At 36.9% G+C, this 26,216-nt stretch overlaps 1 protein-coding gene across 9 annotated transcripts in view; it reads right to left on the bottom strand.

Annotated features, from left to right (window-relative positions):
* The window catches only part of ATRX (ATRX chromatin remodeler), a 314,027-nt gene that overhangs the window by 151,366 nt on the left and 136,445 nt on the right, over window positions 1-26,216 (bottom strand). For all 9 annotated transcript variants that reach the window (XM_081792922.1, XM_081792916.1, XM_081792915.1 and 6 more), the window contains 2 exons: window positions 2,988-3,090; window positions 1,172-1,390 (listed from right to left, as the gene is read on the bottom strand). In XM_081792922.1, coding sequence (XP_081649048.1) covers window positions 1,172-1,390; window positions 2,988-3,090 — 322 coding nt within the window. The remainder of the gene's footprint in view (window positions 1-1,171; window positions 1,391-2,987; window positions 3,091-26,216) is intronic.

The following is a 26,216-nucleotide window of genomic DNA, read 5'->3' as shown; positions in this document are numbered from 1 at the left end:
ACACCTGTATATATACTGATAGGGATCAGAAGAAAATAATAATATAGAATATTAATGTCTATTTACCTAATGACTATTGTTTAAATTTTTAAAATACAATTTAAGTAACATCACAAAAAGAGATAACAACACTTAGAAGTACCGAAAAGTGAGATGCCAGAAGAGGTGTATATTACCATCCATGAGTATTTTTGCCAAAAAAAGAACTGAATCTAAAACTGATCAGACCTCTACATCCAACAGTTTATAGAGCATATGGGAGCCAGTGAAAATACACCACAGAAATGCAACAAGAAAAGCTCAGAATATAGGAAATTCTACATGAATAATCTAGCTTTTTCAACAAATGTACTCCAAGAAAGAAAAAAAAAATGGAAAGAGAAAAAGGAAATTTTTCAGATTTAAAATAGATTTACAAGGTATAACATTTAAATGCAATATAACATGTAGTAAGGCATTCTTAAGATCCTGATACATACCAACAATTTTTAAAAAACACTAATATGTTTGTGAGGGAAATGAAGAAATGTGGAATGTTAACTAGGTATTTGATGATACTATGGAAAGTCAAATTTTAAGCACAAAAAGGATACCATAATAATGTCTAAACGGTACTTATCTTTTGACAATATACTCTGAAGTATATATAGACAGAATGATATGATTTCTGAGACTTCTCCAAAATAACATGAAGATAAGAGAATAGATGAAACAAGACTGGCCTTGTGTTGTAACTGCTGAAGTTGGTAACTGTTGTTGGTACATGAAGATTTATAATACTATTCCCTTTGCCTGTATATCTGCTTGAAAACTTATAATCAAAAAAGGTTTTTTTTAAAATTTAAAATACTTTATGAATTTGAGCAATAATCTTTAAACATTTTTCTACTTCATATAAAACACAGTCACTTTGGTGATCATTCAAGAATTTCAAATCTTTCCATGTACCTAATTATATTAATATGGCCTAATGAAGATCTTAATTTGCATAAAATACTAATAGGGAAATGCAACCATAACTAAAAATCTGTAGTGATTACAACATTCTGTTCTTAAAATACAGAGATATATATGTATATATATACATACATGAAAAAATACAGAGATATATATGTATATATATACATACATGAGTCATATTTTTTGAAATCATAAATAAAAACTGGCTTACCTCTCTCAATTTTTCTCGTTCACGTTCCCTCTCAGCAATACGTTTTCGCCTCTCTTCCTCTTCCTTAAGAGCATTTTGTGTTTCAGTTCTTAGCTTATCATCTTTAAGAATCTTTCGAATTTTCTTTCTGCCTTTTCCAGGAGACTTGGAATCATCATTTTCATCTTCTTCTTCTTCCTCTTCCTCTTCCTCTTCATCTTTATCTTCTTCAGAATTACTCTATGGAATTTAAACGATGAGAGGTAAATACCACAAAATTGTCTAATTTATCCATTTCACATTCCAATAATTAATTTAACAAGAAAAAGTAAAACAAAACATACTGAAGAGGTTTAAAATTATACTTTGCAAAAAGGAAGAGCATTAATTGAAAACAACCCAGAAAAGGAGGTAAAGGACTGGAACAGATATTTCTCCCAAGATACAGAAATATCCAATAATCCTGTGAAAAGATGTTCAATATTACTTGTGATTAGGGAAATTTAAATCAAAACCACAGGGGTGTCTGGGTGGCTCAGTTTGTTAAGCATTAGACTTCATCTCAGGTCTGGATCTCATAGCTTGTGAGTTTGAGCCCCGTGCTGGGCTCTGTGCTGACATGACAGCTCAGAGCCTGGAGTCTGCTTCAGATTGTCTCCGTCTCTCTATGCCCCTCCCCTGCTCTCTCTCGCTCTCTTTCCCTCTCAAAGTAAACATTAAACCATTTTTTAATAAATAAATAAATAAAAACAACAAATAAGATACTATCTTGCACCCATTAGGATGACTATTTTTAAAATAAAAAATAAGAAGTGTTGGTGAAGATGTAGAAAAATTGGAAGCCTAGTACACTGGGTAAACAGTGTGATGGTGCCTCAAAAAGTTAAATATAGAATTACCACATGAGCCAGCAATTCCATACCTCAGATTATAACCAAAATTAAAAGCAGGTACTCAAATATTTCTATACCCACATTTATGACATTATTCAAAATACCCAAAGATGGAAACAACCCAAATGTTCATCAACAAATGAATGGATAAACAAAACGTGACATGTACATAAAGAGAATATTATTTAGCCTTAAAAAGAAAGGAATTCTGATACATGCTACAACATGGACATGCCTTGAAAACATTGTCAGTGAAATAAGCCAGACACAAAAAGACAAATATTGTATGATTTCACTTATATGAAGTATATAAATTGGACAAATTCACAAACACAGAAACTGGAAGAAGTTACCAGGGGCTAATTACAGAGTTATCAATTGTGAATGTAATTAAGACCACTGAAATGTACACTCAGAAATGGTTAAAAGTTTCATTTAAAAACAAATGAACCCCCCCCCCCCATCTGGGAGCCTAGTGTTGACAGAATGAAACATATTACAGAGAACTTGTACTTACATAATCCTGATTACATGAAAGAAATTTCAATTGGCTAACATCATTGCTAGAAGAAGTTTACTCACACATGAGTCATTATTCAGGATAAAATGTTTTATGTCTTCAGAAAACAGAACACTTCTCATCAACTCTATAGCTCCAAGAATGTAAAATAACTAAGAACAACTTAAAATTTCCATCAGATTTAGTTAAGGAACAAAAAAAAATTGATAATATATCACATTACTGCTATTTATTATTATATTACTACAAATATTATTAATATTACTGCACATTTATATCAATAAGTCAATCTTTCCACAAAAGTATTAAAATATAAATAAACCAGTAAAATTAAATTAATGAATGGAATGCAAAGAGGTAGTAACATATTTACTATAGTCTATGGTGCCAGTTATGATTCAAGCACAGAATAAATGTCATTTACCTTGTTTTCACTGGATGAGTCTTCTTGAACCTTAATGCGTCGCCTTTTCTTTTTCTGTTTATAACTCCGCTGATTTTCTTCCAACTCTGCTTTCTTTGCAGACCTAAAGAACATTTAAAATGAAAAATAAAATATTTCAGGACTTTCCTTAATTATATACTATTTTACTTTTTAATTTTTTTGAGAGAGAGAGAGTGTGCTTGAGTTGGAAAGGAGCAGAGGGAAAGGCAGATCATCTTAAGCAGACTACGCGCCCAGTACAGACCCCAACCCAGGGCTCAATCTCACAACCACGAGATCATGACCTGAGCCAAAATCAAGAATCGGACATTTAACTGATTGAGCCACCCAGGCACCCCTAATTAGATACTATTTTAGAACTGATTTCCCTTTGCGTACATTCCTAAAAAAGACAACAAAAACAAAAAGCAAAAACTCTTCACTAGGTTCAAAAAGGATAACCCTTACTTCGAATCCAATAATTAACATTTTAAGTTATTCAGAGGAGAGGTTTGGCATGAGTCATAAGATGGATGATGCCTTTAGAAATATAAATAGCCAACATACAAACAAAAAATATTCATCATCTCTTAGAAAAAAAGGCAGATTATAAAAGCTAGATGCTGGTTTCTTAAAATGAGCTTACAAACAAAGAAAATAGTAACAACTTTTGGCAAAAAAAAGTACTTTGGGCTTAGAAATTGGTGTATAAAGTTACATATTTTAAGACAGTACATTCCTGGCATAAATAACAGACACACATATCAATGAAAGAAAAATGTGAGTCCAGATAAAACATCACATTTGTGATGAACTGATTTTCCACAAGATGTCAAGACAATGCAACAGGTAAAACAACATCTTTTAGATAAATGGTACTGAGACTAGTAGTTATCTACATGCAAAGGAATAAAGTTGGACCCCTATCTTACATCATATATAAAAATTAACTCAAAATGGATCAAAATCCCCTTAAAACAGACAGACATATAGATAGATAATGTTCTGGCTAACAGACTGCTCACTAATTTATTGTTGAAAAAGTGAGAAAATGGCTATAGACAGGGACCCTAGGCTTACCTTGTCCCTCAAAGACAGGTAAATAACTGTCAAATCATTCTGAATACCTAAGAAATTGACCTGAGAACTGATAAAACAAACGCCACAAGTAAAAAGAGAGAAGAGGCCACACTGAAGAAAGTAGGCAGTTCTGAGGTGTGGTTTGGGGGAGAGACCAACCGTGTGTGCTGCAGAAACACTGGATTGCAAAGAGATACACACAAAAAAAACACATCCCCCAAAGCCACTGGTGGGAAAATGAGAGGAGCTGATTTTCATGAGTTTTTGCAACCAGTGGAATCAAAGACTGGAGTATTAAAGGTTGGTGGGCTTGGCTAGAATAGAGACTGGAGTGCACTGTCCTACTCCTGGACAGAAGGCAGGCAAGCAACCCTGTTGCTGTTTGTTCCACAAACAGTGCAATCTGTGCATGGAGAGACACTGTTCCCTCTTCTTAGAATGCATTTGTGAGAGGTACATTGCTTTATAAGGCAAAAAGACCAAGTGGGCACCATTCCCTCAAGAAAGTTTTGAGTTTAAAGTAGCAGGATTGGCTGTGATAGAGATGAAAGGGCACTGCACTGCTCCAGGCAGGCAAGCAACCCGGGAAAAGACAGTGTGAAAACAGAGATCTGAAAAACACCTACTATGCACGAGTGGAAATTATTCGCTCTTCTAGAAGGGCTTCCCTCAGATGAGCCAGCATGGACTCCAACTGGCTGGTGCCATTTCCCTCCCCACCCTCAGTATAAACCAACTTCAGGAAACAACATGGCGCCAACATTGGCTGCTTAACCTGCTTACACCAAGTCCTTATCCCCTTGTGCTCTGCTGGTACTGCTTTTCTCAGACAAGTGTCTGAGACCAAAAGACCAGTAAACACCGATTCATGCACCACATCTACTGACCACAGAGCTCTGCAAAGCTTTAGTTCTAGTGGAAATACTATCAGGTCTCTCTTAGATAGCAGACAACAGTACACCTACTTAAAACTCACCACATTCTGGCCAAGGTCCCAACACTACCCATTGCAGGGAAGGAGAACCTCTGCAGATGACTAAACTGAGGAATAAAGCAAAGACACTTCCTGAAGTTCCGAGTCCTAGACATTATATGACCTCTTTTTCATGAAGCCATTACTCAGGAACAGGAAACCTAACAGGCTTTTCTAACACAGAGAAAAAGATAAAGACATAAAGAAAATGTCTACACAGAGTAATTTATCCCAAAAGAAAGAACAAGAAAAGGTCAAAGCCAGAGATCTAATCAAAACAGATATAATATGCCTAATGCAGAATTTAAAGCAACAATCATAGGTTACTGGCTGGACTTCAGAAAAACATGGAAGACATCACAAACACATTTACCATAGAAATAAAAGAGCTAAAAACAATCATTCAAAAATTAAAACAGAAATAACTGAGATTTGAAACAGACTGGATGTAATGACCACAAGCATGGAAGAAGTAGACAAATGAACAAATGATATAGAAGATAGAATTATGGGGGTCGCCTGGGTGACTCAGTTGGTTGAGTGTCTGACTCTTAATTTCAGCTCAGTTCATGATCCCAGAGTCATGGGATTGAGCCTCATGTCAGGCTCTTCACTGGGTGTGGAGCCTGCTTAAGATTCTCTCTACCTCTGCCCCTATCCCCTACTCGCATGCTCTCTCTAAAAAAAAAAAAAAAAAAAAAAGAGGAAGAAGAAGATAAAATTACAGAAAATAATGAATCTGAACAAAAGAGAGAAAGAAGAATGATACATCATGGCATCAGGCATAGGGAACTCAGTGACACCATCAAATGTAATAATATTTGTATCATGAGAGCCCCACAAAAAGATTAAAGAGAGTTAAAGGTGTATTTGAGAAAATAATAGCTGAAAACTTTCATCATCTGGGGAAGGAAACAGACATACAAATCCAAGAGGTACAGAGAACTCCCATCAAAATCAACAAAAGCAGAACACCAAGACATATCATAATTAAATTCGCAAAATATAGTAATAAAGAAAAAAATCATAAAAGCAGCAAGACAAAAGAAGTCCCTAACTTACAAGGGAAGATGCATAAGGGTAGTAGCAAATCCCTTCATAGAAACGTGGCAAGCCAGAAAGGAGTGGCATGATATATTCAAAGCTGAATGGGAAAAATCTGCCGACAAGACTACTCCATCCAGCAAGGCCATCATTCAGAGTCAAATGAGAGATAAAGAACGTCCCAGACAAATAAAAACTAAATGAGTTCATAACACCTAAAGCAACCCTGCAAGAAATATTAAAAGGGACTCTTCAAGTGGGAAAGGAAGACCAAAAGAGACAAAGACAAGAAAGGAACAGAGAAAATATCCAAAAACAATGACAAAACAAGTAATAAAACAGCACTAAATTCATATCTATCAATAATCACGCTGACTATAAAAGGACTAAATACTCCAATCAAAAGACATAAGGTACCAAAATGGATAAAAACACAAGACCGATCTATAACCTGCCTACAAGAAACTCATGATAGACCTATGGACACCTGCACATTGAAAGTTAGGGGATAGGTAAATATTTATCTTGTAAATGGACGTCAAAAGCAAGCCAGAGTCACTATATGTATATCAGACAAACTAGATTTTAAACAAAAGACTTTAACAAGAGATGAAGAAGGTTATTATACCATAATAAAGGGGTCTCTCCAAAAAGATCTAACAATTGTAAATATTTATGCCCCCAACATGAAAGCACCCAAATATATAAAACAATAACAGACATAAAGGAACTTATTGATAATAATACAATAATAGTAGGGGACTTAAATACTCCACTTAACAATGATGGACAGAACACCTAAGCAGAAAATGAACAAGGAAACAATGGCTTTGAATGACACACTGGACCAGATGGATTTAACAAATGCATGCAGAACATTTTATTCTAAATCAACACAATACACCTCCTTTTTGAGAGCACATGGGACATACTCCAGAAAAGATCACATACTAGGTCACAAATAAGGCCCCAAGAAGTACAAAAAGATTGAGATCATACCATGCAACTTTTCTAACCGCAACACCATAGAACTTGAAGTAAACCACAAGAAAACATTTGGAAAGACTACAAATACAAAGAGGTTAAAGAACATCCTTCTGAAGAATGACTAAGTCAAGTAGAAAATTAAAGAAAATTAAAAAATACATGGAAACAAATGAAAATGAATGCAGGACAATCCAAAACCTTTGGGATACAGTAAAACCAGTCATAAGAGGGGAAGTGTATATCAAGACAAGCCTACTGCAAGAAGCAAGGAATTCTCAAAGACAAAACCTAACCTTACATGGAAAGGAGCTAGAAAAAGAACAAGAAACATAGCCAAAAGGCAGCAGCAGAAGAGAAATAATAAAAATTACACGAAAAATAAATGACACAGAATCAAAATCAACAGTAGAAGAACAAACAAATCAATGAAACCAGGAGCAGGTACTTTGAAAAAAATTAATAAAACTGATAAACTCCTAGCCAGACATATAAAAAAAAAAAAGACCCAAATAAATAAAATCACAAATGAGACAGGAGAGATAACCACAAATACCACAGAAATACAAACTATAAGAGACTATTATGAAAAACTTTATGCAAACAAATTGGGAAATATGGAAGAAATGGATAAATTCCGAGAAAACATACAAACTAAAAAATTGAAACTGGAAGAAAAAGAAAATTTCGACAGACTGATAACCAGCAATGAAATTGAAATTGGTAGTCAAAAACCTCCCAACATGGGCGCTTGGGGGGCTCAGTTGGTTGAGCGTCCACCTTCAGATCAGGTCATGATCTCACAGTTTGTGAGTTCCAGTCCCACGTCTGGATCTGTGCTGACAGCTCAGAGCCTGGAGCTGCTTCGATTCTGTGTCTCCTTCTGTCTCAGGTCCTCCCCCACTCACAGTCTGTCTCTCTCTCTTTCTCTCAAAAATAAACAAACATTAAAAAAATTAAAAAAAAAAAAAAACCTCCCAACAAAATAAACTCCAGAGCCAGATGGCTTCCTAGGGGAATTCTACCAAACGTTAAAAGAAGAGTTAAGGGGCCTGGGTGGTTCAATCAGTTAAGTGTCAGACTTTCGCTTAGGTCAAGATCTCACAGTTTATGAGTTCAAGCCCTGCATCAGGCTTCTGCTGTCAGCACAGAGCCTGCTTTGGATCCTCTGTCTCCCTTTCTCTGCCCCTCCCCTGCTTTCTCTCAATCTCAAAAATAAATAAACATTTATTAGAATAGTTAATACCTATTCTTCTCAAACTAATACAAAATAGAAATGGAAGGAAAACTTCCAAATTCATTCTATAAGGCCAACATTACCCTGATTCCAAACTAGATAAAAGACTCCACTAAAAAAGACAACTGCAGGCAAATGTCCCTGATAAAGACGGCTGCAAAAGTTCTCAACACAAAAGTAGTAAAAAAAATCCAACAGTATATTAAAAAACATCATTCAACACAATCAAATGGGATTTATTCCTGTGCTGCAAGGGTGGTTCAATATTCATAAATCAATCAACATGATTCGCCACATTTATAAAGGAAAGGATAAGAATCATATAATCCTCTCAATGGATGCTGAGTAAGTACTTGATGAAGCACAGCACTGAATCTTAATAAAAAACCTCAACAAAGTAGATATATATGGAACATACCTCAACATCATAAAGGCCATATATGAAAAACCCAAAGCTAATAAAATCAATAGTAAAAAACTGGTAACTTTTCCTGTACAGTCAAGAACAAGAAAGGGATGTCCAGTCTCTCCACACTGTTATTTAACATACTAGTGGAAGTCCTAGCCTTAGCAATAAGCTAACAAACAAAAATAAAAGGCTTCCAATATCAGCAAGGAAGAAGTCAAACATTAACTGCTTACAGATGCCATGATATGCTATATAGAAAACATAAAAGACTCCACCAAAAAATTGTTACAAATGATAACAAATTCAGTAAAGTTGCAGAATACAAAACCAATATGCAAAACTCTCTTTCATTTCTATACCCCAATAATGAAGAAGCAGAAAAAGAAATAAAGGAGTCAATCCCACTTCCAAATGAACCAAAAACCATAAGATACCCAGGAATAAACCTAACCACAGGAGTGAAGTATCTGTACTCTGAAAATGATAAAACACTTATGAAAGAAATTGAAGAAGACACAAAGAAATGGAAAAACATTCCATGCTCGTGGGTTGAAAGAACAAATATTGTTAAAATGTCTACACTACACACAAAGCTATCTACATATTTATGCAATCCTTATAAAAATATCAACAGTATTTTTCATAGAATTAGACTAAACAATCCTAAAATTTGTATGTAACCACAAAAGACCTCAAAGAGCCAAAACAATCTTTAAAAAGAAAAGCAGGGGCAGGGGAGGAGCCAAGATGTCAGAAAAGCATGGAAGTTTTTTGTGTGTCTCACGTCCATGAAGTATAGCCAGACCAACACACCTAGAAAAATGACTGGAGGATTAACACAACGATCTGCATAACCTAAACCACAGATTTAAAGAAAAAGAGAAAAAATTCATTTTTGTTTCAGTTTTTATTAACAATATTTTTCTTTAATTTTTATTATTATATATTTTACTTCTGTGTAAACTTTCTTAAATTCTATTTTACTTCCATAATTTATTTTAGTCTGCTTGAGTATATTCACCATTTCAAATTTTTAAACAATTTCCTTTTTTTTTCTTTTTATCGCTTTTTCATTTCTTTTTCTTGAATGCAGAAAAACTTCACTTTTACTTTCAATTTCTATTACAAATATTTTCATTTAATTTTTTTACTACAGTTTTTGCTTTTATGTAAATTTTTTCAAATTCTATTTCACTTCCATCACATTTTTTAGTCTACTACAGTGTATTCACTTTTTCAAATTTTCAAACGATTTCCTTTTTTTTTCTTTTTTCTTTTTCATTTCTTTTCTTTTTCTTGAATACAGAAAGAGAAAAAATAATTTTTACTGTAAACTGTTATTAAAAATATTAAAAATATTTTCTTTTAATATTTTTCTACTATATTCTTTACTTTTGTGTATTATTTTTTCCAATTCTGTTTTACTCCCATCACCTCATTTTACTCTGAGTATATTCATTTTTTAAAACTCTCAAACAATTACTTTTTTCTTCTTCCCCCCCCTTTTAATCTCTAATCTGTCAAACCACTTTTGATACCGAGACCAAAACACACCTAGGATCTAGCATCATGTAGTCAATTGTGTGTGTGTGTGTGTGTGTGTGCGCTTAATGTTTTAATTTTAATATTTTTTAATTGAATTTCAATTTTTGTACCTCATCAATTCCTCTTCTCCCTTCAAAATGACAAAACGAACGAATTCACCCCAAAATAAAGAAAACAAAGAAACAATAACTAGGGACTTAACCAACACAGATACAAGCAAGATGTCTGAACCAGAATTTAGTATCATGATAATAAGAATACTAGCTGCAGTCAAAAATAGATTAGAATCCCTTTCTGCAGAGATACAAGAAATAAAAAATAGCCATAATGAAATTAAAAATGCTATAACTGAGCTCCTATCACGGATGGATGCAGTGGCAGCAAGGACAGATTAGGCAGAACAGAGAATCAGCAATATAGAGGACAAACTTATAGAGAATAATGAAGCAGAAAAAAGAGGGAGATTAAGGCAAGAGCACAATTTAAGAATTAGAGAAATCAGTGACTCATTAAAAAGGAACAACATCAGAATCCTAGGGGTCCCAGAAAAGGAAGAGAAATAGGTGTAGAATGGTTATGTGAGCAAATCATAGCGGAAAACTTTCCTAACCTGGGGAAAGACACAGACATCAAAATCCAGGAAGCACAGAGGACTCCCATTAGATTCAACAAAAACCGACCATCAACAAGGCATATCATAGTCAAATTCACAAAATACTCAGACAAGGAGAGAATCATGAAAGCAGCAAGGGAAAAAAGGTCCCTAACCTACAAGGGAAGACAGATTAGGTTTGCAGCAGACCTATCCAGAGAAACTTGGCAGGCCAGAAAGGAGTGGCAGGATATATTCACTGTGCTGAATCAGAAAAATATGCAGCCAAGAATTCTTTATCCAGGAAAGCTGTCATTCAAAATAGAAGGAGAGAGAAAAAGTTTCCCAGACAAACAAAAATGAAAGGAGTTTGTGACCACTAAACCAGCCCTGCAAGAAATTTTTAAGGGGTACTCTCTGAGGGGAGAAAAGATGAAAATATATATATATATATATATATATATATATATATATATATATAAATAAATAAATACCATAAGCAACAAAGATTAACAAGGACCAGAGCACACCACCAGAAACTCCAACTCTACAAGCATCACAATGCCAATAAATTCATATCTTTCAGTACTCACTCTAAACGTCAATGGACTCAATGCTCCAATCAAAAGACACAGAGTAACAGAATGGGTAAGGAAACAAGATCCATCTATACACTGTTTACCAGAGCCCCACGTTAGACCTAAAGACACCTTCAGATTGAAAATAAGGGGATGGAGAACCATCTATCATGCTAATGGTAAACAAAAGAAAGCCAGAGTAGCCATAGTTATATCACACAATCTACACTTTAAAATAAAGACTAAATAATGAGATGCAGAAGGGCATTATATCATAATCAAGGGGTCTTTCCACCAAGAAGACCTAACAATTGTAAACATTTATGTGCCAAATGTGGCAGCACCCAAATATATAAATTAATCACAAACATCAAGAAACTCATTGATAGTAATACCATAATAGTAGGAGACTTCAACACCCCACTTACAGCAATGGACAGGTCATCTAATCAAAAAACCAACAAGGAAACAATGGCTTTGAAGGACACACTGGACCAGATGGACGTAAATATATTCAGAACATTTCATCCTAAAGCAACAGAATATACATTCTTCTCCAGTGCACATGACACGTTCTCCAGAATAGACCATATACTGGGACACAAATAAGCCCTAAGCAAGTACAAAAAGATCAAGACCATACCGTGCATATTTTCAGAACACAACACTATAAAACACGAAATCAACCACAAGAAAAAATTTGGAAAGGTAACAAGTACTTGGAGAATGAAGAACATCCTACTAAAGAATGAATGGGCTAATAAAACAGTTAAAGAGGAAATTAAGAAGTATATGGAAGTCAATAAAAATGGTAACAGCACAACCCAAAACTTCGGAGACATAGCAAAGGTTGTCATAAGAGCAAAGTATATAGCAATCCAGGCCTTCCTAAAGAAGGCAGAAAGATCTCAGATACACAACCTAACCTTACGCCTTAAGGAGCTGGAAAAAGAACAGCAAATAAAACCCAAAACCAGCAGAAGACAGGAAATAATAAAGATTAGAGCAGAAATTAATACTATCGAAACCAAAAAAAAAAAAAAACAGAACAGATGAAATGAAAGCAGAAACTGGTTCTTTGAAAGAATTAACAAAATTGATAAACCACTAGCCAGTTTGATCAAAAACTAACAGGAAATGACCCAAATGAATAAAATCAAGAATGAAAGAGGAGAGATCACAACAAACACAGCTGAAATAAAAACAATAATAAGAGAATACTATCAGCAATTATATGCCAATAAAATGGGCAATCTGGAAGAAACGGACAAATTCCTAGAAACATATACACTACCAACACTGAAACAGGAAGAAACAGAAAATTTGAACAGACTCATAACCAGTAAGGAAATCGAATTAGTAATCAAAAATCTTCCAAAAAACAAGAGTCCAGGGCCAGATGGCTTTCCAGGCAAATTCTACCAAACATTTAAGAGTTAACACCTATTCTCTTGAAGCTGTTCCAAAAATAGAAATGGAAGGAAAACTTCCAAACTCTATGAAGCCAGCATTACTTTGATCTAAAACCAGACAGAGACGCCACTAAAAAGGAGAACTACAGACCAATCTCCCTGATGAACATGGATGTAAAAATCCTCAACAAGATATTAGCCAAGCAGCTCCAACAATACATTAAAAAAATTATTCACCACAACCAAGTGGGGTTTATACCTGGGATACAGGGCTGATTTAATATCCCCAAAACAATTAACCTGATTCATCACATCAATAAAGGAAAGGACAAGAACCATATGATCCTCTCAATAGATGGAGAGAAAGCATTTAACAAAATACAGCATCCTTTCTTGATAAAAACCCTCAAGAAAGTAGGGATAGAAGGAGCATACCTCGAGATCATAAAAGCCATGTATGAAGGACCCAATGCTAATATCATCCTCAATGGGGAAAAACTGAGAGCTTTCCCCCTAAGGTCAGGAACAAAACAGGGATGTCCACTTTCACCACTGTTATTCAACATAATATTGGAAGTCTTAGCTCTGCAATCAGACAACACAAAGAAATAAAAGGCATCCAAATCGGCCAAGAGGAGGTCAAACTTTCACTCTTCGCAGATGACATGATACTCTATATGGAAAACCCTAATGATTCCACCAAAAAACTGCTAGAATTGATTCTTGAATTCAGCAAAGTTGCAAGATATAAAATCAATGCACAGAAATTGGTTGTATTCCTATACACCAACAATGAAGCGACAGAAAGAGAAATCAAGAAATAGATCCCATTTACAGTTGCGCAAAAAACGATAAGATACGTAGGAATAAATATAACCAAAGAAGTGAAAAATCTATACACTGAAAAGTATAGAAAGCTTATGAAAGAAATTGAAGAAGGCAATGGAAATGGAAAAAAATGGAAAAAGATTCCATGCTCCTGCATAGGAAGGACAAATATTGTTAAAATGTTGATACTACCCAAAGCAATCTACACAGTCAATGCAATCCCTACCAAAATAACACCAGCATTCTTCACAGAGCTAAAACAAATAATCCTAAAATTTGTATGGAACCAGAAAAGTCCCCAAATAGCCAAAACAATCTTGAAAATTAAAACCAAAACAGTAGGCATCACAATCCCAGACTTCAAGCTATACTACAAAGCTGTAATCATCAAGACAGTATGGTACTGGCACAAGAACAGACACTCAGATCAACGAAACAGAAGAGAACCCACAAATGGACCCACAAACGTATAGCCAACTAATCTTTGACAAAGCAGGAAAGAATAGCCAATGGAATAATGACAGTCTCTTCAGCAAGTGGTACTGGGAAAACTGGACAGCGACATGCAGAAGAATGAACCTGGACCACATTCTTACACCATACACAAAAATAAACTCAAAATGGGTGAAAGACCTCCATATAAGACAGGAAGCCATCAAAATCCTCGAGGAGAAAGCAGACAAAAACTCTTTGATCTTGGCCACAGCAACTTCTTACTCAACATGTCTCTGGAGGCAAGGGAAACAAAAGCCAAAATGAACTACTGGGACCTCATCAAAATAAAAAGCTTCTGCACAGCGAAGGAAACAATCAGCAAAACTAAAAGGCAACCGACAGAATGGGAGAAGATATTTGCAAATGACATATTGGATAAAGTGTTAGTATCCAAAATCTACAAAGAACTTATCAAACTCAACACCCAAAAAACAAATAATCCAGTGAAGAAATGGGCAAAAGACATGCATAGACACTTCTCCCCAGGAAGACATCCAGATGGCCAACCGACACATGAGAAAATGCTCCACATCATTCATCATCAGGGAAATACAAATCAAAACCATAATGAGATACCAACTTACACCTATCAGAACGGCTAACATTAACAACTCAGGCAACAACAGATGATGGCAAGGATGCAGAGAAAGAGGATCTCTTTTGCATTGTTGGTGGGAATGCAAGCTGGTGCAGCCACTCTGGAAAACAGTATGGAGGGTCCTCAAAAAACTAAAAATAGAACTACCCTGTGACCCTGCCACTGCAGTACTAGGCATTTATCCATGGGATACAGGTGTGCTGTTTCAAGGGACACACGCACCCCATGTTTATAGCAGCACTATCAACAATAGCCAAAGTATGGAAAGAGCCCACATGTCCATCGACGGATGAATGGATAAAAAAGATGTGGTATATATATATATACAATGGAGTATTACTCAGCAATTAAAAAGAATGAAATCTTGCCATTTGCAACTACATGGATGGAACTGGAGGGTATTATGCTAAGTGAAATTAGAGACAGACACACAGCCATTCATATGAGGACTTTAAGAGACAAAACAGATGAACACTAAGGGAAGGGAAACAAAAATAATACAAAAACAGGGAGGGGGACAAAAGAGAAGAGACTCATAAATATGGAGAACAAACTAAGGGTTACTGGAGGGGTTGTGGGAGGGGGAATGGGCTAAATGGGTAAGGGGCACTAAGGAATCTACTCCAGAAATCATTGTTGCGTTGCTAATTAACATAGACGTAAATTTTAAAAAAGAAAATTAAAAAAAAAAAAGAAAAGAAAAGCAGGGGTACCTGGGTGGCTCAGTTGGTTAAGCGTATGACTTTGGCTCAGGTGATGGTATCACCGTTCATGGGTTGGAGCCCCACATCAGGCTTTGTGCTGGCAGCTCAGAGCCTGGAGCCTGCTTCAGATTCTGTCTCTCTCTCTGCCCCTCCCCTGCTCGCACACTTGCTCTCTCTCTCAAAAATAAATAAACCTTGGGGCGCCTGGGTGGCGCAGTCGGTTAAGCGTCCGACTTCAGCCAGGTCACGATCTCGCGGTCCGTGAGTTCGAGCCCCGCGTCAGGCTCTGGGCTGATGGCTCGGAGCCTGGAGCCTGTTTCTGATTCTGTGTCTCCCTCTCTCTCTGCCCCTCCCCCGTTCATGCTCTGTCTCTCTCTGTCCCAAAAATAAATAAAAAACGTTGAAAAAAAAAAATTTAAAAAAAATAAATAAACCTTAAATAAACTTTTTTAAAGAAAAGCAAAGCTGGAGGCATCACAATTCCAGACTTCAAGTTAGAGTACAAAGCTGAAGTGATCAAGACAGTATGATACTGACACAAAAGCAGACACACAGATCAACAGAACAGATAAAAAAAAAAAACTGAAATGAACCCACAACTAAATGGTCAACTCATCTTCAACAAAGCAGGAAATATTATCCAATGGGAAAAAGACAGCCTCTTCAACAAATGGTGCTGGGAACACTGGGCAGCAACATGCACAAGAATGAAACTGGACCACCTTGTTACACCATATGCAAAAACAAATACAAAATCAATTAAAGGCCTAAATGTGAGACAGAAAACCAACAAAATCCTAGAGGAAAATACAGGCAGTAACATCTTTTACACTGGCCTTAGCAACTTCTTACTAGATATATCTCCTGAGGCAAGGGAAACAAAAACAAAAATAAACTATTGGGATCTCATCAAGATAAAAAGATTCTGAACAGTGAAGGAAACCAGCAACAGAGCTAAGAGAACCATTAGAATGGGAGAAGATATATGCAAATGACACATCTGATAAAGGGTTACTATCCAACAATATATAAAGAACTTATAAAACTCAACACCAAAAACTTAATCCAGTTAACAGGCAGAAGACATGAATAGACATTTTTCCAAAGAAAACATACAGATGGCCAACAGGCACATGAAAAGATGCTCATCATCATCGTGAAAATGCAAATCAAAACTACAATGAGATATAACCTGACACCACTCAGAATGGCTGACATTAACAACCTAAGAAACAGTTATTGGCAAGAATGTGGACAAAGGGGATCCCTCTTACACTGCTGGTGTGAAGCAAACTGGTATAGCACTCTCCAAAACCATATGTATGTTCCTCATAAAGTTAAAAATAGGGGACCCCTCAGTGGCTCAGTAAGATGAGTGTCCGACTCATCATTTCAACTCAGGTCATGATCTCATGGTTCACTGGCCGAGCTCTGGATCAGATCCTCTTTCTGCTTGGATCCTCTCTCTGTCCCTCTCTGCCCCACTCCCACTCCTGCACTCTCTTCGTCTAAAAATAAATTTTTAAAAAGCTAAAAATTGAACTACTCTAAGATCCAGCAATTGAACTAATAAGTATTTGTCCAAAGGACACAAAAATACTGATTTGAATGGATACATCCACCCTGATGTTTATAGCAGCATTATCAATTATAGCCAAATTATGGAAAAAGCCTAAGTGTCTCCACTGATGAATGGACAAAGAAGAGTGTGTGGGGGGACTGTGTGTGTGTGCGCACACATACACCCAATGGAATATTACTCAGCCATAAGAAAAAATAAAATCTTGCCTTTGCAATGACATGGATGGAGCTATAGAGTACCATGCAAGCAACATTAAGTCAGAGCAAGACAAACACCATATTATTTCACTCATATGTGGAATTTAATAAACAAAGCAGATGAACAAAGTGGGAAAAAAAATAGGCAAACCAGAAAACAGACTCTTTACTACAGAGAACAAACTGAGGGTTACAGGAGAGGAAGTGGGTGGAGGGATGGGTTAAATGGGTGATGGGTATCAAGGAGGGCACTTGTGACTGGGTGTTGTATAAGTGATGAATCACTAAATTCTACATCTGAAACTAATATTACACTGTATGCTAACTAACTGGAATTTAAGAAAAGCATGGGGGGGAAAAGCAAAAACATGACAACACATATGACAAAAGTTTTAAAATTATACAAGTTGATGGGGCGCCTGGGTGGCTCGGTCGGTTAAGCGCCCGACTTCGGCTCAGGTCATGATCTCGCAGTCCGTGAGTTCAAGCCCCGCGTCGGGCTCTGTGCTGACAGCTCAGAGCCTGGAGCCTGTTTCAGAGTCTGTGTCTCCCTCTCTCTGACCCTCCCTCATTCATGCTCTGTCTCTCTCTGTCTCAAAAATAAATAAACGTTAAAAAAAAAATTAAAAAAAAATAAAATTATACAAGTTGGACCCACAATGTCACTTTTAGTAATTTGCTCTAAGGTAAATAATCAAACGTGTGTGAATACACACACATACATATATATGTGTGTGTATATACATTATAAAAACATTATAATAAAAATATTTCTATATCTCTATATATGACAGTATGCACATATTTTTATGACTACAATATCTATACTAGAGAATACTGGTAACTATCTAAACATTTAAACCTAGAAGCTTAGGTAAGGTTTCATAAAGGTTATAGGGAAAGAAAGGATCAAAGTCCTACATATAAGAGCCAAAACTATAAAACCTGTCAAAGAAAATAGCCATAAATCTTTATAACATTGGATTAGGCGATGGGATTCTTAAATATGACACCAAAACCACAACCAAATTAAAAACAGATAACTTACACTTCATCAATATTAAAAACATTTGTGCATGAATAGATACTGTCACGAAAGTGAAAAGATAACCACAGAATGGGAAAAAATATTTGTAAATCACATATCTGACATGGGTCTTACACCCAGAATATATAAAGAAAGCACTGTTACAAATCAACAATAAAAAAGACCACACAATTAAAAATTGGAAAAGGCATTTAGACAGGTCTTTCTCCAAAGAATATATACAAATGGCCAGTAAGCACATGTGAAAATGCTTAAAACTAAAAATTAAAATTAAAATTATTAGTCATTTGGAAAAGTAAATCAAAATCACAATGAGATGCCACCACACACACACTAGGTTGGCTAAAATCAAAAAACCAAAAATAATAAATGTTCATGAAAATGTGCAGAAATTGGAATTCTGGCACACTGCTGGTGGAAATGTAAAATGATGAGCCACTGTGGAAAAAAAGTTGACAGTTCCTTAGAGAGGTAAGTATAGTATTACAAAATAACCAAGCAATTCCACTCATTTGTATATTCCTATAAATATGAAAATATATGACTGTGCAAAAATTGTGTGCAAATGTTCATAGCAGCATTAGTCACAATATCCAAAAAATGGAAACAATCCAAATATCTATCAAGAGATGGTAAATAAACAAGCAAAGTGTGGATTTATATGCTCAATGAAATATTATTCACCCATTAAAAGTAATGAAGTAGGTGTGCCTGGGTGGCTCAGATTCTGGGTGGATCATGACTTCAGCTCAGGTCATCATCTCGCGGTTTGTGGGTTAAAGCCCCGCATCCGGCAATGCACTGACAGCTCAGAGCCTGGAGCTTGCTTCAGATTCTCTCTCTCTCTCTCTCTCTCTCTCTCTCTCTCTCTCTCTCTGCCCCTCCTTTGCTTGTGTGTGCACTGGCTCGCTCTCCCCCCCCCCCCCCCCCCCCGTCAAAAATAAATAAATAAACTTAAAAAAAAAAAAGGTAATAAAGTAGCCAGATGAGACTGGGAAGCTCAGGACTCTTGTTCTCCCACAGAAACACAGAATAAAAAGCATGTGGTAAAAAGTAACTTTTGGAAAACTCCATAAACCAGTTAAGGAACTGCAACAACCAAGTGAACACCTAACCAAGAATCACATTTAAATTGACAGGATATTTTGTCATTTTTTTGCTCACACTTGCTGCACCCCATTTCCAACTTGGTTCAATGGGATCAGCAGGAACCTACCCAATTCTCAGCTCCTTCCCCAGGAATGATGGCAAAGAATGAAACTTGCAGGGCACCTGCGTGGCTCAGCCAGTTAAGCATCTGACTTCAGCACAGGTTATGACCTCGTGGTTCATAAGTTTGAGACTCACGTGGGACTCTGTGCTGACGGCTCAGAGCCTGGAACCTGCTTCAGATTCTGTGCTCCCTCTCTCTCTTCCCCTCCCCTGCTCTCTCTCTCTCTCTCTCTCTCTCTTAAAAATAAACATAAAAAAACGAATTAAAATTGCTTGCAATGTTCTGACTTTTCTGGGGGCTGCCTAACAGAAAGGAACTGTCTCCTTTAACTCAGAGCACACAAAAGCACACGAAAAGAGGCTCAACATAACTAGCCATTACGGAAAACACATATAAAAACTGCAATAAGAAAGCATCTAACAGGGCAACCATGTGGCTTAGTTGGTTAAGTCTCCAACCCTTGGTTTCAGCTCAGGTCATGATCTCATGGTTTGTGAGTTTGAGCCCCATGGTGGGCTCCACACTGACAGTGTGAAGCCTGCTTGGGATTCTCTCTCTCCCTTTCTCTCTGCCCCTCCCCTGCTCTCTCTCTCTTGGTCTCCATTGAAATAAATTAATTAATTTTAAAAAAAAAAGCACCTAACAGTCATGTGGATGGCTAGTAGCCTCTCCCACTCCCACAAATCCAGAAAGGAGCAAGTGCTGGTGAGGATGTAGAGAAAGCAGAGTCTTTATGTACTGTTGGTAAGAATGTTACGAGTGCCTGGGTAAGCATCTGACTTCAGCTCAGATCATGATCACATGGTTCCTGAGTTTGAGCCCCACCTCATGCTCTGTGCAGACAGCTCAAGGCCGGTAACCTACTTCGGATTCTGTCTATCCCTTTCTCTCTGCCCTCCCCCCCTCCCTCCCTCCCTCTCTCTCTCCCTCAAAAATAGTCAAACGTTAAAAAAAATTTTAAGGGGCACGTGGGTGGCTCAGTCAGTTGAGTATCTGACTTCGGCTCAGGTCATGATCTCATGATTCATGGGTTTGAGTCTCATGTCGGGCTTTGTTCTGACTGTATGGAGCCTGCTTTGGATTCTTCTGTCTCCCTCTCTCTCCGCCTCTCCACCACTTGTGCACTCGCTCTCTCTCTCTCAAAAATAAACATTTAAAAAAGTTTTTAAAAATTGAAAAAAAAAGAATGTACAATGATACAGCCACTATGAAAAACTATTTGGCAGTTCCTCAGAGTTAAACACAGCCTATCATACCATCCAGCAATTCCACTTCTGGTATATAACCAACAGAATTTAAAGCAGGGACTGAAGAAATATTTGTACACTCATGTTCAAAACAGAATCATCATTTGCAATTGCAAAAGGTTCAAGTAAGCCAAGTGTTCAATGATGAAGAAATAAACAAAATGTGGTGTATGCATACAGAACATTATTTAGCCTTAAAAAAGAAGTATACTGTGATATATGCTGCAACATGGATGATGCTTGAGGATACTGTACTAAGTGAAATAAGCTGGCCACAATAAGATAACAAATACTGTATGATTTCACTTATATAAGGTACCTATAAAAATCAAATTCAGAGATACAAATGGTAGAATGGTAGTTGTTTGGGAATAAGGGAAAGGGGAGTTATTGTTTTATGGGCAAAGTGTGTGTTGCGCAAGATAAAAAAAGTTATAAGGATTGGTTACAGAACAACGTGAATGTACTTATCACTACTGAACCATACACTTAATAAATAAAACAGTAAGTTTTATGTTACATGTTATTTTATGATCATTTAAAATTTTTTAAAAAGATAAAAGTACTAATACAAGCTACAGCATGGATGAACCTTCAAAATATTATTTTAATTGAAAGAATCCATTCACTTAAAAAAACATATTGAGGGCACCTGGGTGGCTCAGTCAGTTAAGTGTCTGAATGTTGACATTGGCTCACATCATGATCTCATGGTTCATGAGTTCAAGCCCTGTGTCAGGCTCTGCACTGATGGCACGGAGCCTGATTGGGTTCCTCTCTCTACCTCTCTCTGCCCCTCCCCAGCTAATGCTGCACAATCCCTCTCAAAATAAATAAACATCAAGAAAACATATTATATGAATCCGTTCATATAAAATGTCCAGAATAGGCAAATCCATATATAAAGTAGATTAGCTTTTGCCAGGGAATGGAGGGCAGGAAGAATGGGAAATGACTGCTAATGGGTACAGGGTTGCTTTCTGCGGTGGTGAAACTGTTCTCAAACCAGATAGTGCTAGTGGCTGCAGAACTTGTGAATATTCTAACCACTGTATTCTGCACTTTATTTTTTTAATATATATTTATTTATTTTGAAAGAGAGAAGGAGAGAGCACTAGCAGGGCTCCATGCTCTCAGTGCAGAGACCCAGGTGGGGCTCGATCTCACAAACTGCAAGATCATGACCTGATCATGATCAAGAGTCAGACACTCAACCAAATGAGCCACCCAGGTGCCCCTGTATTATACACTTTAAAATGATGAGAACACTAAGAAATAATGGCCAGGGATTCAATCAATGCAGATATAAGTAAGATGTGTGAACTAAATTTACTTTAAACCATTAAATTAAAAACAATGATTATAAGGATACTAGCTGGGCTTGAAAAAAGCATAGAAGACACCAGAGAATCCCTTTCTGCAGAGATAAAAGAACTAAAATCTGGTCAGGCCAAAATCAACAATACTATAACCGAGATGCAAACCCAAATCAAAACAATACAAAAAAGGATGGATGAAGCAGAGGAGCGATTCACTATATAGAAGATAAGACTATGGAAAATAATGAAGCTGAAAAGAAGAGGAAAACAAAGATCAGAGGTCACAAAGGCAGACTTCGGGACATCAGCAATTTTTTAAAATGTAGTAATATTCAAATCACAGGAGTTCCTGAAGATGATGAGAGAGAAAAAAGGGCGGGAGGTTTGTGTTAGCTAATTATAGCTGAAAACTACCCTAATCTGGGGAAGGACACAGACATCAAAATCCAGGAAGCACAGATAACTTCCATCAAATTCAACAAAACCTAGGAACCACCAAGACATATCATAGTAAAATTCACAAAATACACAGACAAGGAAAAGAATCTGGAGAGCAGAAAGGGGAAAAGTCCTTAACCTTCCCTAACAAGGGAAGACACATCAGATTGGCAGCAGATCCGTCCACAGAAACTTGGCAGAGTAGAAAGGAATGGCAAGATATAATCAACGTGCTGAATGGAAAAAATATGCAGCCAAGAATGCACTATTCAGAAAGGCTGTCATTCAAAATAGAGGGAAAGATTAAGACTTTGCCAGACAAACAAAACTAAAGGAGTTTGTGACCACAAAACCAGCTATACAAGAAATTCTGAGGAGGACTATTTGAGTGGAGGGGAAAAAAAAAAAAAGACCAAAAGCAACAAAGACTAGAAAGGACCAGAGAGCATCACCAGAACTGGCAACTCTACATGTAATAAATGTCAGTAAATTTGTATCATTCAATAATCTGAATGTAAATGAACTAAATGCCCCAATCAAAAGACATAGATAGGGTATCAGAAGAGTTAAGAAACGCAAGATCCATCTATCTATATGCTGCCTACAAGGGACTCATTGTAGACCTAAAGACACCTGCAGATAGAAAGTGAGGGGATGAAGAACCATCTATCATGCTAATGGTTACCAAAAGAGAGCTGGAATAGCCATATGTATTAAACATAAACTAGATTTTAAAACAAAGACTGTGACAATACAGTCTATCCATCAACAAGATCTAATAATTGTAAATATTTATGCCACCACCATGGGACCACCCAAATATATAAATCAATGGGAAACATAAAAAAACACACTGGTGATAACACAATAAGAATTGGGGATGTTAACATCCCACTTAGAGCAATAGAAAGGTCATCTAAACAGAGAGTCAACAGGGAAACAATGGCTTTGAATGACACACTGGACCGTATGGACTTAACAGATATATTCAGAACATCCTATCCTATAGAAGCACAATACATATTCTTTTCAAGAGCATATGGAACATTCTCCAGAATAGATCACATGCTAGGTCACAAATCAGCCCTCAAGAAGTATAAAAACATAGATGGGATGCCTGGGGGGCTCAGTGGGCTAAGTGTCCAACTCCAGCTCAGGTCATGATGTCGCGGTCCGTGATTTTGAGCCCCACATTGGTATCTATGCTGACAGCTAAGAGCCTGGAGCTTGCTTCATATTCTGTGTCTCCCTCCGTCTGCCACTCCCTCGCTCATGCTCTATCTCTCTGTCTCTCTCTCAAAAATAAATAAAAACATTACATTTTTTTTAAATAAATAAATAAAACAGGGGCACCTGGGTGGCTCAGTTGGTTAAATGTCCAACTTTGGCTAAGGTCATAATCTCATGCTTTGTGAGTTTGGGCCCCGCGAAGGCTCTGTGCTGATAGCTCAGAACCTGGAGGCTGCTTCGGATTCTGTGTGTGTGTGTCTCTCCACCCCTCCCCTGCTCTTGCTCTGCATCTCTCTCTCTCTCTCTCTCTCTCTCAAAAATAAAACATTAAATTTTTTTTTAAAAAAGATAGAGATCATACCCTACATATTTTCAGTGACAACACTATGAAACTTGTAGTCAACCACAAGAAAAAATTTGGAAAGCCCTCAAATATACAAAGGTTAAAAAACATCCTACTAAAGAATCAATGGGCTAACCAGGAAATTAAAAAATAAAAAATTACAGGGAAGCCAACGAAAATAAAAACACGGCAGTCCAAAACTATGGGATGTAGCATATGCAGTCCTAAGAGGGAAGTATATTGCAATTCAGTCCTATCTCATGAACCAAGAAAGGTCTCAAATACAGACCCTAACCTTACACCTTAAGGAGCTAGAAAAGAACAGAAAATAAAGCCTAAACCCAGCAAAAGAAAAAAAATTATTAATAAAGATTATAGCAGAAATAAATGATATTTAAAAAAAAACATTCAACAGATAAATGAAACTAAAAGCTGGTTGTTGAAACAAGTGACAAAATTGATAAACCCCCTAGCCAAACATATCAAAAAGAAAAATGACCCAAATAGAGAAAATCACTAAGGAAAGAAGAGAAATAACAACCAACATTACAGAAATACAAACAATTATAAAAGAATACTCTGAAAACATATATGGCAAAAAAAATGGGCAATCTGGAAAAAAATGGACAAATTCCTAGAAACTCAACAACTACCAAAACTCAAACAGGAAGAAATAGAAAATTTGAACAGTCCCATAACCAGCAAAGAAATTGAATCACTAATCAAAAATTTCACAATAAATAACAGTCCTGGTCCAGATGGCTTCCCAGGGGAATTCAACCACCATTAAAAAAGAGTTAATATTTATTCTTATCAAACTATTTGAAAAAAAACATTCTGTTTCAAAAAAACATTCCAAACTCATTCTACAAAGCCAGGATTACACTGATTCCCAAACCAGACAAAGACTCCACTAAAAAGAATTACCAGCCAACATCCCTGATAAACCTGGATGCAAAATTCTCAAGAAGATACTAGCAAATCAAATTCAATGGTACATTAAAAGAATTATTTACCATGATGAAGTGGGATTTATTTCTGAGATGCAGGTCTGGTTCAACATTCACAAATCAATCAACGTGATATACCCCATTAATAAAAGAAAGGATAAGAACCATATGATCCTGTCAATAGATGCAGGGAAAGCATTTGACAAAATACAGCATCCACTGTTGATAAAAACCCTCAACAAAGTAGGAACAGATAGAACATACCTAAATATCATTAAGGCAAGATACGAAAACCCACATCCTCAATGGGGAAAAAGTGAAAACATTTCCCCTACAGTCAGGAACAAGACAAGGATGGCCCTCTCACCATTACTGTTTAACACAGTAATGGGAGTCAGCCTCAGCAATCAGATAACAAAAAGAAATAAAAGCCATCCAAATTCTCATGGAAGAAGTCAAACTTATATTATTTGTAGATGATATGTCATTCTACATAGAAAATGCAGGACTCCACCAAAAAATTGCTAGAATGAGGGGAAGAACCAAGATGGCAGAACACATGGAAGTTTTTTTTGCATCTTGCGTCCATGAAATACAGCCAGATCAACACAAAACCATCCTGCACACCTAGAAACCTGATTTGAGGATTAACACAACAATCTGCACAACCTGAACCACAGAACGTAGCAGGTATGTGGCATGAGGAGGTGAACTGGGGGAGAGGGAAGCCGTGGAGGGCAGGAAGCTGTTTTTACTTGTGGAGAGAGGACGGAGACAGCAGGGGAAAGAGCACGGGAAAAGCAACCCCCGCCCCAAAAAGCAGCTGGAGAGAAAGTGGAAAAGTGGAAACAGTCACAGGGACTGAACTTAAAAGGGAAAAAGGAGAGAGTTTAAATTCCACTAAGACTCTATACACAGGGGGAGTGCAGAGTCTGAAACTCTACAGCTCAACATCTGGCAGTGCTCTGCTGGGAAGGGCAAATCCCCAGGAGCAAAATGAGGTCCGGGTGCCCAAGGGCCCCAGGGTACAGGTGGTTCCCCTACTGGGAGGACACTTGGTAGAGGCTGTGTGACCCCCCCCCCCCCCACAGACAAAGGCACCAGCAGACTCCGGAGAACAACCACATTCACTGGTGCTGGAACAAGGTCGTTAAAGGTGAAGCCTGGCGCCAGATGTGTGTTG

The sequence above is a fragment of the Panthera onca genome, chromosome X (genome assembly GCF_046562875.1).
Source record: "Panthera onca isolate mPanOnc1 chromosome X, mPanOnc1 haplotype 2, whole genome shotgun sequence".
Classification (NCBI taxonomy): domain Eukaryota; kingdom Metazoa; phylum Chordata; class Mammalia; order Carnivora; family Felidae; genus Panthera; species Panthera onca.
This window is presented reverse-complemented; position numbering and strand designations above follow the sequence as displayed.